Here is a 15878-nt window from a genome sequence, read left to right as displayed (position 1 = left end):
TGCTGGATGTAGTACACAGATGCTCTGGATGAAGATTCAGCTAGAAGATTATCAGATATATGACAGTAACATTCCTATCTTCTGTGATAATACTTCTGCTATTTGTTTATCTAAGAATCCTATCTTACATTCCAAAGCTAAACATATTGATATCAAACATCACTTCATTAGGGACTATGTTCAGAAGGGTGTTCTTTCTTTAAACTTTGTGGATACAGAACATCATGGGCTGATATCTTCACAAAACCCCTTGCTGAAGATAGGTTTAAGTTCATTCTGAAGAATATCAGTATGGATTTATGCCCAGAGTGAAAGGATGAGAAGATCTGATATATGGATTAGATTTGAAATGCTTATTTATTTTCTTATCAGATATTCTGAACTTGTTTATCAATTAGATATTCTGATTCTGTTATTGCTAACGTTTCATATGTCTAAGTTGATTCAGAATTTCTTTTAAAGCAAAACAGATGTCACCAGCTATTCTAGATGATGAACACGTGTTCTTTCTGAAGGGACAAGCATGTGTGCAGTTGATGAGACGCCGCCCTAGGTAACTGTGCAAATCATTTCAAATATCACGTTTTCCCCTAACGTCACTCAACATTAAATGCATTTGGTTCAAATTTTGTAATCTCTCTCATTCAGAATATCATTGCATAATTATTTCAAATTTGTGCCTATATAAACACATCTCTCTATCATTTCATCTCTTTCCACTCATCTTCATTGTTCATTGTGTTTGCATTTGTTTTTCCTCCTTTTCTCTCTTTTCATAAATCCTAGTTACGAACCCAGTAATCTCAGTTGTGAATCAATGGCTTCTTCATCAAATGTTCAACGCAAGGTTTCTTCTTCAAATCAAGGTCATCAAAAGAAATCTGTAACTGCTCCTTTGAAGACATGTCTGATCCCTTACGATGAACGGGAGGTTCTCTGTGAAACTATGGTGGATTTTGAAAATCTCTTGGCTCATGATTTCAAAATCAAAACTTGAATATTGGTACAAGGACGGGAAAACTTCTTTGAACGTCTAATTGGACCAGTTTACCCCCATTTTGGTTAAGGAATTCTAGACTAATGCACTATTACTCCAACTGCTATCATTTCCTTCGTGCTAGGTCATGAAGCGGTTGTGTCTGAGAAATTGATAAGGAAACTGTACAGTCTTGAGGGTATGGGTGGAATCATAGGTGCTCTCCCTGGTAGAACTGATATGGATAAGGTTGACCCAGAGTTGTTTACTTCTGGAATTGCTTCTCCTCACACTACAGATCTGAAGCCTTCCTACAAAGTTTGGGCAAAGATCATTCTGGGATCTTTCTATCATAGAAAATCAACAAACTCTTTCTTTTCTTCCTCTTTCTTCTTCTTATCTTTCTTCTTTTTCTTTTTCTTCTCTTCTTCTTTCTTCTGTTCCTCCTTCTGTTCATCAGCTTTCTTACCATTCCTCTTCCGTTGATACATTTTTTGAATTATTAACACTTAAGGTCATAATAGGTTTAGATGCTCTGAAGGTTGCACATGATGCCAAACTGGATCATGTTGCTGATCGCGACAATGGGGTATGTCTGTGATTATGACTGCAAGTGCACAGTCTATCGCGTAGTTTTAAAAGATATCGACCCCCCAGGGACTAAGAATCGACCTAATGTAGTTAATCGCTACTACGTAAATCTAAGGCTAATATTCAATTTATTATTGATCAGACGGGAATTAAAAAGAAATATTATTAAATTAAATCTAGGATAAGAATATCGGTATGCAATGGTCGGACTTCGGGGACCTAGTAAGCCGTCGATGCGGATCGTAATTTTAAAATCACTTTTCTGTAGAAGTCATTAGTTTAAAAACCCTCCTCTCACACCCTCGTGTTTATTGATTATGATTTCACTATTAAACCTAAGTGAGCGCTCTCGCTGTATCAATTAAAGTTCAAAGTGATTTTTGAAAACCAACGAAAACTAATTACCCTTAAAGCGCTCTCGCTGTATTTAAGGTTAATGCCTAATTTCTAAGGTCCAGTTAAAATCTCAAACTCTCATTTTTATTGATCCTAACTTCTATTGTTTTTAACTCTCGTTACAAAACAGTTTAATTAAGCGTTTAGAAATATCAGCCAGACAAATAAATTTAATTAATAAACTACATCAAAGAATTACTCGATTCCCTTGGTTATATGACCTTACATACCGATAAAAGGTATTTAGCCGGACATTGTTTTAATAGACGAATCAGAACATATATAATAGATATAACATAATCCGGACATAATTTGATAAATTAACATAAACCGTGAATAATAATAAATGCTAATAAATAAACCTGAATTAAATTGCAGACTGAAAATTGTAATCTTGCAGCACTGGTTCTTGAATCTGGTACTTGATGTAAATTCTGAAATTAAATCTAATATTGAAAACTGAAACTACATTTGAAGCTAGAAAAAGAAACTGAATCGCAATAGAGTTTCCGGTGTGGAAATCTATTGCGAGAAACGAGTAGGAAAATAAGAACAGAACTGGAAAGAAAACAGATGAACTCTTGACGGCAGTAGGGTAAAACTTCGTCACCCTTTGATTCAGGTCTTGTGTTGAATTTATAGAGCAACACTAGGTTTTGAAATGTCTCGTAACAGCATCTCACGGCGGAGAAAATGGAGGAGAGAAAGTAGCGTCTTTGAAAACAGACTCCTCTGGGCCTGGGTGTGTGACTTACGTCACACAGCATATTTTAGAGGGGTGCCGAACGGCAGAGAGGGCCTTGCGCCGACCGGAAGGTGGCCTGGTGCGCCTATCGTCGTGGGCTGCTTGCAGTCTGGGCTTTTGGCTTGCCTTGTCTTCTTCTTTCCGCACCCTTTGTTAATGTTACACCCCTTTTTGGCCTTTTAATCTTTAATTCGACTATTTTTCCTTCATTTCCTTTGCAAGTCCTGATTTTATTAAATACCTGAAAACAAATAGAAATACCGGCATAATACAAAATAAAATAATAAAATCAAAATAAAATAGAATAATAATGCATGTAAATTAAGCTAAATATACGATACATTTTCGTGTTATCAAACTCCCCCACACTTGAACTTTGCTTGCCCTCAAGCAAACAATCAAGAAAAAGATTTTACACATGCATGACAATCATCTCGATTTGTACTCGTCGCAGCGATACTTTGTTAGAGACACGAAAGCTTAATGTAAACACTAAAGATACAGTAGCGACACTAGACAACTCCGGCTTATGCAGACCAATTCAAATCATGCTATTACAGCCCATCTAGACCCTTTCGCTAGATTTTGCTTGTTTTCATTCGAGCGCAATCACATTAAGCCCTTTATCTTCACACGCACATAGTAGAGTAACCGGTTAGTGACTCTGATCCTTATTAGCACGGGGCTCTAACACATTTCTGTGATACCCACTTCTTTAACCAATTGTAAGCTGCGGGGGATCAAACCGTAATCCGCCCTACCAAGTTCAATATCAGATACTTTTGAACCAATCGACAATAGGTTTCTTTTATTGTTTGCGAGATATACATCCTTTGGGTTAAATGACCGGGTGAGGGTCACCTAGCTTAGTCGGAGCAATCTTTTAAATTCTTTACTAAAATTTTTTAGGATCATTCACTTATATTCATCGGCTCTCTACGTAGTTTGTGTTTAAGACGGTGCCGACTACTGAATAAACTACTCGAAGCTACTTTAAAGCTAGAGATTAAAGACTTTGAAATAATAGATACTTAAATTGAGTCTTGCATAAATCAGAGTTCTAGAGTGTCAAGACTGTAGCGATTTTGTTTGCTAGTGCTTCGGTTCTATCATACCATAAATTGTTGTATTCTTGTACTCTTCGAGCGTGTTAAGCTATGCGTATAAAGTAAAAAGGTTTATAGTTCAAGTAGGCGGAGAATTCGACAAACGGAAAATACTCGCATATATTAAACTTAGAGTACATGGGTTGGAAAGACAGGAAACTAAATTATTGTTTTTTTAGGGAATAACTAAAAATACTGGAAATTAAATACTAAAATTTAAAAATCTACCGAAAATAATAAAGTGAAAGCAGCAAGCTTCCTCCCCCACACTTAAACGTTGCTTTGTCCTCAATGCGACCTTGTGTGGTAGAAACGGTGAAAACTCACTACTCGTTTCCTCTTCCTCGTGCTCTTCCTCGGGTTCGTGCTCTTCCTTCTCGCCGACCTTCATCGCCGTCTCTAGGAGGAACTATCCCATCATGGTACACATACTCATGTAAGCCTTCAACATGATAAGTCAAGCAATGCATTTCTTCAGTGAGGTCTGCAATGCTACGATTATTCCAGTATGCATAGTCGTGTTGATCTCTTTGCATTTCACGCATCAACGTCATTATTTCGTTCTGACCCTCCTCAATCCTTTGATGACACTGAGTTTCTTCCTCGTGGTTGCATATCATCTCTCTATACACATCATCCAGTGTGACTGGTTGATTCCTTCTTCTGGGTGGAGGTACAGATGGTCCTACAACATTTTCAGGATTGGGTTGGGGGTTTTCATCGGGCTGGGGTTCTCCTTGATTCATTTCTTGTTCAACCTCATCCACATTATCTGCATTATTTTGATTATTTTCTACGTTCTCACCAGGGGCAGGTGCGTCAAGATCATAGATCCAGTTGTCTCTGCGGTCTATCCTAGTGATCTCGATGTTTGGCAGTATAACACTACAAATTTCCTTGTATCGCACCATGAGGTTATACCTTCCGTCTGGTCTTGATTTGATAAGGCGACCAGCTCTGCAGTTATTGATATTCATAAAAACGGGCGGTAGAGAAGGTAAATTTTCGAGCCTATCATTCAGGTCGAGGGCTCGAGCTATACCAGTGACAACCCATCCTACACAGAATGGTGTGTTTCCTTCTCTTGATACAAGAGCTTGAATGTGAGACATAAGGAAAGTGCTGGCATTGATCCTACGATTGGCGAAGGCACAATAAAAGAAGTATAACTCCTTACTATTGAATTTTTTGATGTTGGTTCTTCCAAAGATAGTATTTGCTAAAATGCGGTGGAAGTAGCGCATACCCGGGTTATGAATTTGCGAAGAGAAGCGCATGTCGGGAGCGACATAATCATTACCGGATATTCGACGCCAAGTTTCATTTGAGGCTCCTTGCCAGTCAAGCTCGGGAGGAATTCTATAGTTGGCTCCTTCAACACGTGGGAACCGAAAGAGAGCACTAATGCTTGCTTGATTCATGAAGTATTCTCGGTTGAATAGTCGGAAGGTAGCGGTTCTGATAAGGTTGTGAGAAGCGTCAGTGGGTGTGTTGTAAATGTAAGAACTTAGGAACTCCAAGGTTAACGCCTCGTATGTGGGGTAGTCGAGTGTGCTCACGAATGATAAACCCGTTTGCTGGAGTAATATTTGCACACCGGTTTCGTACAGCCCTAAGCTTCGCAAGCTATCGATATGGGCGAACCTTGATGCTTCCACCCCTCTCTGCGTGAAACGTCGGTATCGGTTTCGTTGGATTTCTCCCGCTTCTCCAATTCGGAAAATAACATCGGGGAACTCTTCTTCGTTTTGGTTGTTGAGGTTAGCCATAGTAAATTTTCTGCTGGAAATGTGAAAGAAATTGTAGAAGAAATAGCAGAAAAATACTTGTGGTTTATGGTTCTGTTTGTGGCAGTGGTACAATATATATAGCAGAGAATGAATGAGTAGATTTAATGAGTATTGAATGGAATTAAGGTGAGGTTTGAATTGAAGTTGAAAATGGAGATTAATTCAGCACTAAGAAGTTTGAACAGAAGAGAAATTGGTTGCCTCTGGTGTGGAACGAAGCAAATGCGTTTCTCTGCATTTAAAGAAGAACGTCGGACGGGAGGGGGGTTACGCCGACCGGCGTGGGGCCCATTCTGGCGGACGGCAGACATGCATGTACATGCATGTGCGTCTGTTTGCGTGTCTGTGTGTTGCGCAGAGATTCCAATAGCTTTTTGACCAAGACTGCATGCATTCTATTGGACCAACATAAATTGGTAAAAATACTTTTGACTAGTAGTCAAAGTATTTAATTGGGTGCATATAAAGTTATCAGTAGCAGATAATAGCTCTATCCTATACCAGTTGAATTCAAAGCAGTGCAGCAGTATAGGTAGCAGACAGAAAATGCATGTTGTGCCTAACAGATAAAGCTAATGGCAGTGCAATTTATTTCTAACAGAGCAATCTTTAGCAGATATATTTTTAGAAACACTAATTTCTAACAATGCACACACAGTATAACTTTAGCAGAGGGAACATATAGCAGAAAAAAATATAAAAACAGAATAAAGAAAATGCTGAATTTTATTAGAATCAAAAACCGAAAATTAAAATTTTGTTCTAAAAATAGAAATACTAACTAATTAAAATGCTGAAATTTGAAAAACTATAAATTTAAAACTTCTAAAGCGGTAAATCCTAACTAAGCATTCCCTTCCCCCACACTTAAACTAGACGATGTCCTCATTGTCTAAATGTAAGAGTTAGAAATAAAAATTAGCGGTCTTCAATTAGCCACTTTTCGGAGGCGGGATGGACTGAAAGTGTTGATGAAAACTGTCGAGATTTGCCGTGACCAAATCCATAAATCCGTGGAAATCTCCTCGGAGTCTCCCTAATTTGGTACGAAGTACAGCAACGTTGTTCCGAAGGGTCTCTATAGCAGCAGTGTGGTCAACCATAGGCACATCCTCATCAGGTGTAGTATCAATGTCATAGTAGCCAGTCGGTGTCCTCGGATCACTTTCTTCTTCCTCGAAGTCATTCTCACCTTGTCCTTCCAAGTCATAAATCCAATTTTCTTTCTTGTGAACACTTGTGAACCTAATGCAAGGTAGAGCAAAGTGATTAACTAGCTCATAGTTCACGGGAAGCTGATAAGGTGGAGACTTGTAGTTGCTAATCAGGCTCTTGTTGAAGCAAAACTCCATGTCCATGGATTTGAATCCTCCATAAGGAATCAATCTAGCAAGCGGGCCTCTCAATGATAAAGCACGAGCGATCTTAGTAACAAGACCCCCTACAAGGATAGGACCGATGGTATCTTGGGCCAGAGTGGCCATCCTAGCAAGCATAAAAGAGACTCCCATAACCGGTCTGGCTTGGAAAACACACATCATAATGCCTAACTCATCCTTAATCACTGAAGTATCGCCCAAAGGTTTTCCAAGAAGTGTGAAAGCTAAAATCATCTGGAAATACCTAATGGCGGGATTGTGGATTTCTGAAGAGAGTCGTAGATCATTCTGGTTTCTACCAGATATGGTACTCCAAAAGTAGTCAACGATGTTATCAGGGAAGTACTCATCATCGACTTCCATCAAGGCATCCATGCCTGTGGGATATCCTAGTAGCTCGGCCAATTGACGGGTGGTGAAGCGGTAGGTGAATCCAAACAATCTGAATGAAACTCTTCCTCTGTTGAAACCTAATCAAAGTCTAGGCTCATATCGGAGGGAACTCAGAAACTCTGAGGTCAGGTTGCGGAAAGTGGGTGTACGGGTGGTAAGGAGATCCTCCCATCCAATCTGATGAAGCATAAAATGCACACTTTCCCGGATGCCTAGAACTCTCAGAGTCGTATCATGCGAGAAAGCGGTGAGACCCATCTCACGCTGTGCCAGAATCTCATATCGTCTCTGCTGATCCTCACTCCCAAAAGTAACTACCATGTCATCAGTGAAATCCATCTCTAAAGTCAGAAAAGTGGTTAGTACCCTGGAAGTTTTTTAAAATCAGAAAGAAAAGTTTTAAGTTAGTATGATTTAAAACAAAGAGTTAGTATTTTGAAATAAGAGTGCAGAAAGAAAAGAGGATAAATTTTAATAAAACATTTTTAAAATTAAAATAACTTAACAGAAAATTAAAGTTAAAAGGCGGGTTGTCTCCCGCGAAAGCGCTTTGTTTAACGTCGCAAGCTCGACGAACAGACGGTTAGTTCTACGACTCGACGATTAACTCTACGAGCTTAAGACTATCAGTGTAGTCTTTGTTTTCAACATTATGGTAATGTTTCAATCGCTGCCCGTTTACAACGAAGTTATCGCTCAATTTTCCTTTAATTTCTATAGCGCCACTCGGATATACTTTGGTAACTTCGAATGGACCAGACCATCTTGAACGAAGTAATCCTGGGAATAGCTTAAGTCGAGAATTAAACAGTAGCACCACATCTCCTTCATTGAATTCCTTCCTTGAGATGCGTTTATCGTGCCACTTCTTTGTTCTTTCTTTGTAAATCTTAGCATTCTCGTAAGCATCCAATCTAATTTCTTCCAACTTGTTGATATCCAATAGCCTTCTTTCGCCTGCGGCGGTGTAACTTAGGTTTAAGGTTTTTATTGCCCAGTAGGCTTTATGCTCTAGTTCCACCGGTAGATGACAAGATTTACCGTATACTAATTTAAAAGGCGTGGTTCCTATTGGTGTCTTGTAGGCAGTTCTATACGCCCACAGTGCTTCGTGTAACTTAGTTGACCAATCCTTCCTAGATGTGGCAACAGTCCTTTCAAGTATTTGCTTAATTTGTCTATTCGAGACTTCAACTTGTCCACTAGTTTGTGGGTGGTAAGGTGTTGCTATACGGTGTCGGACTCCATATTTCACTAAGAGTTTTTCGAAAATTCTAGATATGAAGTGGGATCCTCCGTCGCTAATGACTAATCTTGGTACACCAAATCTTGGAAAGATTATATTTTTGAATATCCTAATAACTACTTGTGCATCGTTTGTGGGTGAGGCTACAACTTCTATCCATTTAGATATGTAATCGATTGCGACAAGTATGTAGTTATTTCCAAAGGAAGATGGGAAAGGTCCCATAAAATCGATTCCCCACACATCAAATATTTCTACTTCTAAAATGCCCTTTTGTGGCATTTCATCTCGCTTAGATATGTTTCCAGTGCGCTGACATCGGTCGCAGTTTCTAACAGCGATGTGGACATCCTTCCACAGGTTGGGCCAAAAGAGACCTGCTTGCAGAATCTTAGCGCATGTCTTTGATGTGCTAGTATGCCCACCATAGGGGGCATTATGGCAATGACGTATTATGCTTTCTATTTCTTCTTCCGGAACACATCGGCGGAATATCCCATCAGCGCCTCTCTTGAATAGCAAGGGTTCATCCCAATAATACTGTTTAAGGTCATGGAAGAACTTCTTCTTTTGTTGGTAAGTCATGTCAGGCGGAAGCACTCTCGCAGCTGGGTAATTGACGAAATCGGCATACCATGGCAGCGTGGTTCCGGTGCTTAGTGTCTTAACGGTTTGCGCTTTAAGTTGTTCCAATGTGTCGCTTTTGGATTCTAAATGTGATATTAAATGTTCATAGGGGAAATCATTGTTGATTGGTGTTTCTTCTGTCTTAATACCTTCCATCCTAGATAAATGGTCGGCTACAACGTTTTTGGTCCCTTTTTTATCTTTGATTTCCAAATCAAATTCTTGTAGTAGTAGGATCCACCTTAATAGTCTAGGTTTTGCATCTTGTTTAGCTAGTAGATACCTAATGGCTGCAAGGTCGGTGTAAACTATTATTTTTGCTCCTATTAGATAGGAACGAAACTTATCTAACGCGAAGACCACGGCTAGGAGTTCCTTTTCGGTTGTGGCGTAATTCATTTGCGCAGGGTCCAAGGTCCTACTTGCATAGTATATTGCGTGGAGTTTCTTATCTTTCCTTTGGCCTAAGACAGCTCCTACAGCATAGTCACTTGCATCACACATAATTTCAAATGGTAAATTCCAGTCGGGTGGTTGCATTATGGGTGCGGATATCAGGGTCGTCTTTAGTACTTCAAAGGCTTCTAGACATTCATCGTTGAAATTAAACTCAACGTCTTTCATCAGGAGGCTGGTCAGAGGTTTAGAGATCTTAGAAAAGTCCTTTATAAATATTCTGTAGAAACCTGCGTGACCTAAGAAGCTTCCTATCTCTCTAACTGTTTTTGGGGGTTGGAGATTTTCTATTACTTCGATCTTTGCTTTATCGACTTCTATTCCTCTTTCGGAGACTACGTGTCCAAGTACAATCCCTTGTTTAACCATAAAGTGACACTTTTCCCAGTTTAGGACGAGGTTAACTTGTACACATCTGTCCAATACTTTTTCTAGATTTGAGAGACATCCTTCGAAATCTTTCCCACACACAGAGAAGTCGTCCATAAAGACTTCTATGATGTTGTCTATGTAATCAGCGAAAATTGACATCATGCATCTCTGAAATGTCGCAGGGGAGTTGCATAATCTGAAAGGCATTCGTCTATAAGCGAATGTTCCATAAGGGCACGTGAAGGTTGTTTTCTCTTGGTCATCAGGGTGGATCGGGATTTGAAAGAATCCTGAGTAACCATCCAGGTAGCAGTAATAGGAATGTTTTGCTAAGCGTTCGAGCATTTGGTCAATGAAGGGAAGAGGGAAATGGTCTTTCCTCGTGGCTTTGTTTAACTTACGATAGTCAATACACATCCTTGCTCCAGTCACCTTTCTTTCGGCTATAGATTCGTCTGACTTGTTTATGGTAACTGTTATGCATCCCTTCTTTGGTACACAATGGACCGGACTTACCCACTGACTATCGGAAATTGGATATATAATTCCAGCATTCAGAAGTTTGGTAACTTCATCTTTAACTACTGTGCTCAGGATAGGGTTAATCCTTCTTTGATGCTCCCTAGAGGTTTTGCAATTTTCTTCCAACATGATGCGATGCATACATATGGAAGGACTTATTCCTTTCAAATCACCAATGTTATATCCTAACGCAGATGGATACTTTCTTAAAACTTGTAATAGCTTCTCAGTCTCTGTGGCTCCTAGCTCTACGTTGACTATTACTGGTCTTTTGAGCTCATCGTCTAGATATTCATACCTAAGAGTCTTGGGTAATGGTTTAAGGTCCAAGGCTGGTTTCTTTGGGCAAGGCATAGGGTTGGGTGTTAAAGCTAAGCATTCGCTTAAACTATCGTCTCGATATTCCGATCGCCAATTGTCATCTTCGTAAATCAGGGGCATCGGAATCTTTATAACTTTAGAGTAAGATTCTTCTGATAATCCTATCTCTCTTATACAGTCGTCAATAACATCCACTAGATAACATGTATCTTCTATAGTTGGGGCTTGAAGGAATTGTGTTAGAATAAACTCGACCTTCTCCTCACCTACTTCGAATGTCAACTTGCCTTTCTTTACGTCTATAATGGCTCCAGCGGTAGCTAGGAAAGGTCTTTCTAAGATTATAGGAGTATTGACGTCTTCTTTTATATCCATAATTATGAAATCCGTAGGGATGTAGAATTGTCCGATGCGGACGGGTACATTTTCAAGAACACCTACAGGATACTTGACAGATCGGTCTGCAAGTTGTGCTGACATCTTGGTTGGTCTTAGATCTCCCATGTTTAGTTTCTCGCAGATGGACAAAGGCATTAGGCTAATACTAGCTCCTAAGTCGCATAAAGCTTTGTCTATGACAAATTTTCCTATATTGCAGGGTATGGAGAAACTTCCTGGGTCTTTCAGCTTAGGTGGCATTTTATTTTGAATTATTGCACTACATTCAGCAGTGAGTGTTATGGTCTCATTGTCTTCTAATTTCTTTTTATTCGATAGGATTTCTTTTAGGAACTTAGCATATGAGGGAATTTGGGTAATGGCTTCTGTAAACGGAATTGTGATGTTTAATTGTTTAAGAAGTTCGACAAATTTCTTAAATTGCCCTATGTTTCTAGATTTCTCGAGCCTTTGAGGGTACGGGATAGGTGGTTTATAATGTGGTGGAGGTATGTATGGCGCTTCTTTTTCCTCCGTCTCGCCTTCTTTGTCCTCTTTCTCCTTCGGATCACTTGGTTTATCCTTGGGTCACTACAAAAAAAAAGGTCTCCTGTCACGCCCAAGAAACAGAGGCTATATGCAAAATAACCGTGGCGTAACGCTAAGGCCACGGTTTGGCCATGGAAATCCAACTGTGGAGTATGCGGCCGTGGCCTAAAGTAAAGTCCACGGTTTTTTGGTATAGACCACGCCTTTTTGACAACCGTGGCTTTTTTAGGCCACGGTTTAGGTAGCTTGATTAAGGCCGCGATTTGTATTTGCCATGACTGCAAAACTGTGGCTATATGGTAAAGCCACGGTTTCAATTTAACGTTTACGATACAGTTTTGGTTCAAGATATAGCCACGGTTTGGTTATGACCACATATTTAAAACCGTTGTTATATGTTATGCTTTCTAAATCATTTATCTTGCCACGGTTTATTTCTGTATCATTATATATATATATGCCATTATTTGAAGAAAGCTAAAGTTCTCTATATAAGAATCATTCCCTTTGTCAAAATTATATTAAATCATCAAATTAAGATGCTTTGCAATATTCTTTCATAAATTTCCTGCAACCACCCTTTCAATTCAAACCATTCCTAAACCATAACACATTAGTGTCTTATCTATATACATTACATGCATATCATAATCTATATACATTACATGCATATCAGAAGTCAATATTCAATTTCAAGAAAACTGAAATTGTCAAGAACAGTGACAAAATGATGCTATAGTCCTTATGTTGGTTGTCGACTCAGATGCAAAAGCGACAAGGTCTGAATGATGCTATAGCAGAGTAGTCGCCTGAAAATCCTTTGGCAGACTTGGCTTGAATGAGACCACCTATGAATTGGCAGAGCATACCAGCCAATGCCACCAAACCCACTCTCTGGTTGACAAACATGCTAATAATTGTTGCTATAAATATGGAGGAAACACACTGCACAATCACAGACATGAGGTCAGCAAACTAGTACAAAAACAAGTCAAAATCTAACACCAGATTATTAACTATTAATTTAGCAAACATAAGATAAAATTGGTCGTATAGAAATTGAGGACTGAAGGTTTTCTAACATCAAAATCTAACATCAAAATCTATACTTATTATGTTTCAGGCGGAGCTAACACCTTCAGGGTCATAGAAATATGTAACGTGTGGAAGAATCGATGTGCAAACTTTATGCATTAACTACAGAAACGAAATAAATAGTTAACATTAGTTATTCAATTAAAAAACATGCATAAAACAGTTTTACCTAAGGTAAAAGCAAAACAATTTTAAAAGCAAAGAACAAATGTTATTGTTATCATTTCCCCAAGACAATAAATTTACCATATAATTTTATAAGCACACCAGTAAGGTGGCACCGACACCTCCATGACAACCATTTCTTCATAAATGGCTAAGGCAGTTTCAAAAAAATGTCAAACCATTTTGACATGGCCTACATCTAACAACATTGCATACAACTACAAAATGTAACAAATATAGCAGCAAAATTCAAAGAACATGGCACAAAACCTTGTCATTGTGTGTTACAACTTATTGGAAAAACAGCAACAAAAACCATGATCTTATTAAATGTACCAAGTGTACGGTAAAGAAGATGTGCCACTATAATTACCCAAGTTTAGAATAATAGAATACATTTTCCCTTTCCTTTCTTATGACAAACTAGTGAACCAGAATGCATGTAACAAAACAAAACAAAACATGCATAAGATTCCTTGTTTCAAAGTTAATCATAATGTATAGAAACAAACAAGCCTTTAAAAGGTGAGAGCACATATCAATCAAATAGCACAATGGGTTAATCAATCAAACATAAAACCATAATATACTTGCATTGATGACATTTCTCACCCTTGGTTGGATCATATATACGGTCTCCATCCTCATCATATCCATCCACAAACAATTTCCAATCAGTCTCACAATCTCCAAGAAGCTTCTCATGCTCTTGAGTATAAACCTCAGGCTTTGTACCTTGTGCTATATAAATCACCACCTCCTTCTTTTTCTTACATGATGAATTTCCTTGATGCTCAGATTTAGGAAGCTGGAAACTATAGTCAACCGGTGGTAGAGTCATTATTCTGCAAACCCATGAATCATAAACAGAAAATCAGTTCCAAAACTCAAACACAATAATACTCCTTCCCCGTGTATTTTAAGCATCTTAGTTTTAGTGAAGCATCTAAGCCTGAAGATTAAAATAGTGAAGGTCAGTACATGCATCCAGTTAACTCTAACAGATATATTGGGCATTGATGAAAACATGTTTCCTAGCAACACCAATTATTCAAGTAAGTCGGATGCTGAAATATACACAAATCCCAGCCTACAACTATATTGTCCTATCATAAATATTCAGATAGAAACTGTGTATCTTTCTGCTTCAAACCAGGAAATAATAAATATACAATGATGAAGAATGACCACATACAGTAAAGACACAATGGTAAGAATTGGGAAAATAATAGGTGAACTATGTTATTTTAGAGTATTTCCTCTATCCACTAATTCCATCCCGTTCTTTCAAAATTAAATCTTCCGTTCAATGCACAAGATAAATGGAAGGCATTGCACCATCTATCCGCGTCATATAAAATGAAAATTACTACCTCTTAAGGAAGTATCAATCACTTTGATGGCTATGGTCATCAACGACCAACAATCCAAGCAAACATCAGCACCCTTGCAGCAGTATCTAACATCATCATAATCTATCATATCCTAAAGCCCACCGTGCAAAAAAGAAAGAGGATAACAAAGGTCAAAAAGAGGAAAGTATCTAAAGGCTTCAGTAGGAGACTCAAGTCAGAAAAACTTACAATATCAAAAATCAACTCCCTCTCAACTGGAGTGAAGACACTATTATCACCCTGTGCATAGGCATGCCTTTTTGCAGGCTGAGCCACAAAAAGAATCATTAGTAAATGCAGCACGAACTATAACAAAACTGAGGAAGATAATAATTAACTATAGCGTGAGAGGAGAAATGTTACATCGATTGTATAGACAGGTCCAATGTCAATCTTTAAAGGGCATTTATCTTTGATCGAGTTTTCAAGTTCGAGGGCATTGTTGTACGATTGAAAACGCAGATAAAAATCACCTTTCAGAGTGAAGGAAAATTCCCTTCTTCCAAAGTAAGACTGATCACAACCAGGATGTTTCCCATCTATGATAATTTTATACCCAGAGAAAAAAAATCAGGATTTGCATACTCATTTAAACATTCTCATCAAAAGTAAGAGTTTCATAAATGCTACCATGGCCATAAGACATCCATTTAAACATATCAGCAAAAGCAAACAACTTTCTTGGTAAAAAAATAATAGAAAATTAGCAAGTAACCAAAAAATGGGAATTGAGTAAGCATGAACAGAGTGATGGACAGAGTAAGCATGAACAGAGTAAGCATATAGGCTAAAATGGATAAGAAAGTTGAAGATAATCTTTATTGACAGAAAAATAGATAAATCAAATATATTGAAGGGAGTTACAGTAATGGATAAACAAAGTGATAATAGTATCTCTCACGCTGTCTTGGGGTTATCCAAAGAAAACCACATAGCCCACTTTTTCTAACTTCTCTTTAAGTGATCCACCTTGTGTATTCTGCGAAGAACCGAGTTATAAGTAGTGGCATATATCCCAAGTGTTGCACAGGTTTGTCGTGCTCTTTTGGGTTTACGAACTCATTTACCCCAAACTTCTTAGCTGCCACAAGAAAAGAATGAGAAATGTCATCAACAAAAGAACATTCATTGAATTTTAGTCGATCCAAATCTTCAAGGTTTTCAGAGAAGTTAAGAGCATTGTACCTAATTCAAATCAACTCCAATGATTCTCGATGCACCAGAGATCCTTGCCCCTTCAGCAGCCTAAATTACGGTTCGAAGAGAAGAGCATAAATTAGTTAATATTGTTTCATTTCATTTCTAATCATAGCTGCAACGCACACAAATAGTAAAAGGTATAAGAGATAACATACAGCAAGTCCAACAGCTCCAAGT

At 38.4% G+C, this 15878-nt stretch overlaps 1 protein-coding gene across 1 annotated transcript; it reads right to left on the bottom strand.

The window, feature by feature from the left end:
• Window positions 1-7965: 7965 nt before the first annotated feature.
• On the bottom strand, window positions 7966-15630 carry LOC131659784 (uncharacterized). The gene is made up of 11 exons (XM_058928923.1): window positions 15569-15630; window positions 15132-15181; window positions 14865-15040; window positions 14691-14768; window positions 14481-14592; window positions 14011-14059; window positions 13688-13952; window positions 12717-12792; window positions 12441-12499; window positions 10594-11880; window positions 7966-10245 (listed from the first exon to the last, which is right to left on the bottom strand). The coding sequence occupies exons 1-11, from the start codon at window positions 15628-15630 to the stop codon at window positions 7966-7968; spliced, it is 4494 nt and encodes a 1497-aa protein (XP_058784906.1).
• Between the last annotated feature and the right edge of the window lie 248 nt (window positions 15631-15878).

Source organism: Vicia villosa, linkage group LG1 (assembly GCF_029867415.1).
Source record: "Vicia villosa cultivar HV-30 ecotype Madison, WI linkage group LG1, Vvil1.0, whole genome shotgun sequence".
In the NCBI taxonomy this organism is placed as follows: domain Eukaryota; kingdom Viridiplantae; phylum Streptophyta; class Magnoliopsida; order Fabales; family Fabaceae; genus Vicia; species Vicia villosa.
This window is presented reverse-complemented; position numbering and strand designations above follow the sequence as displayed.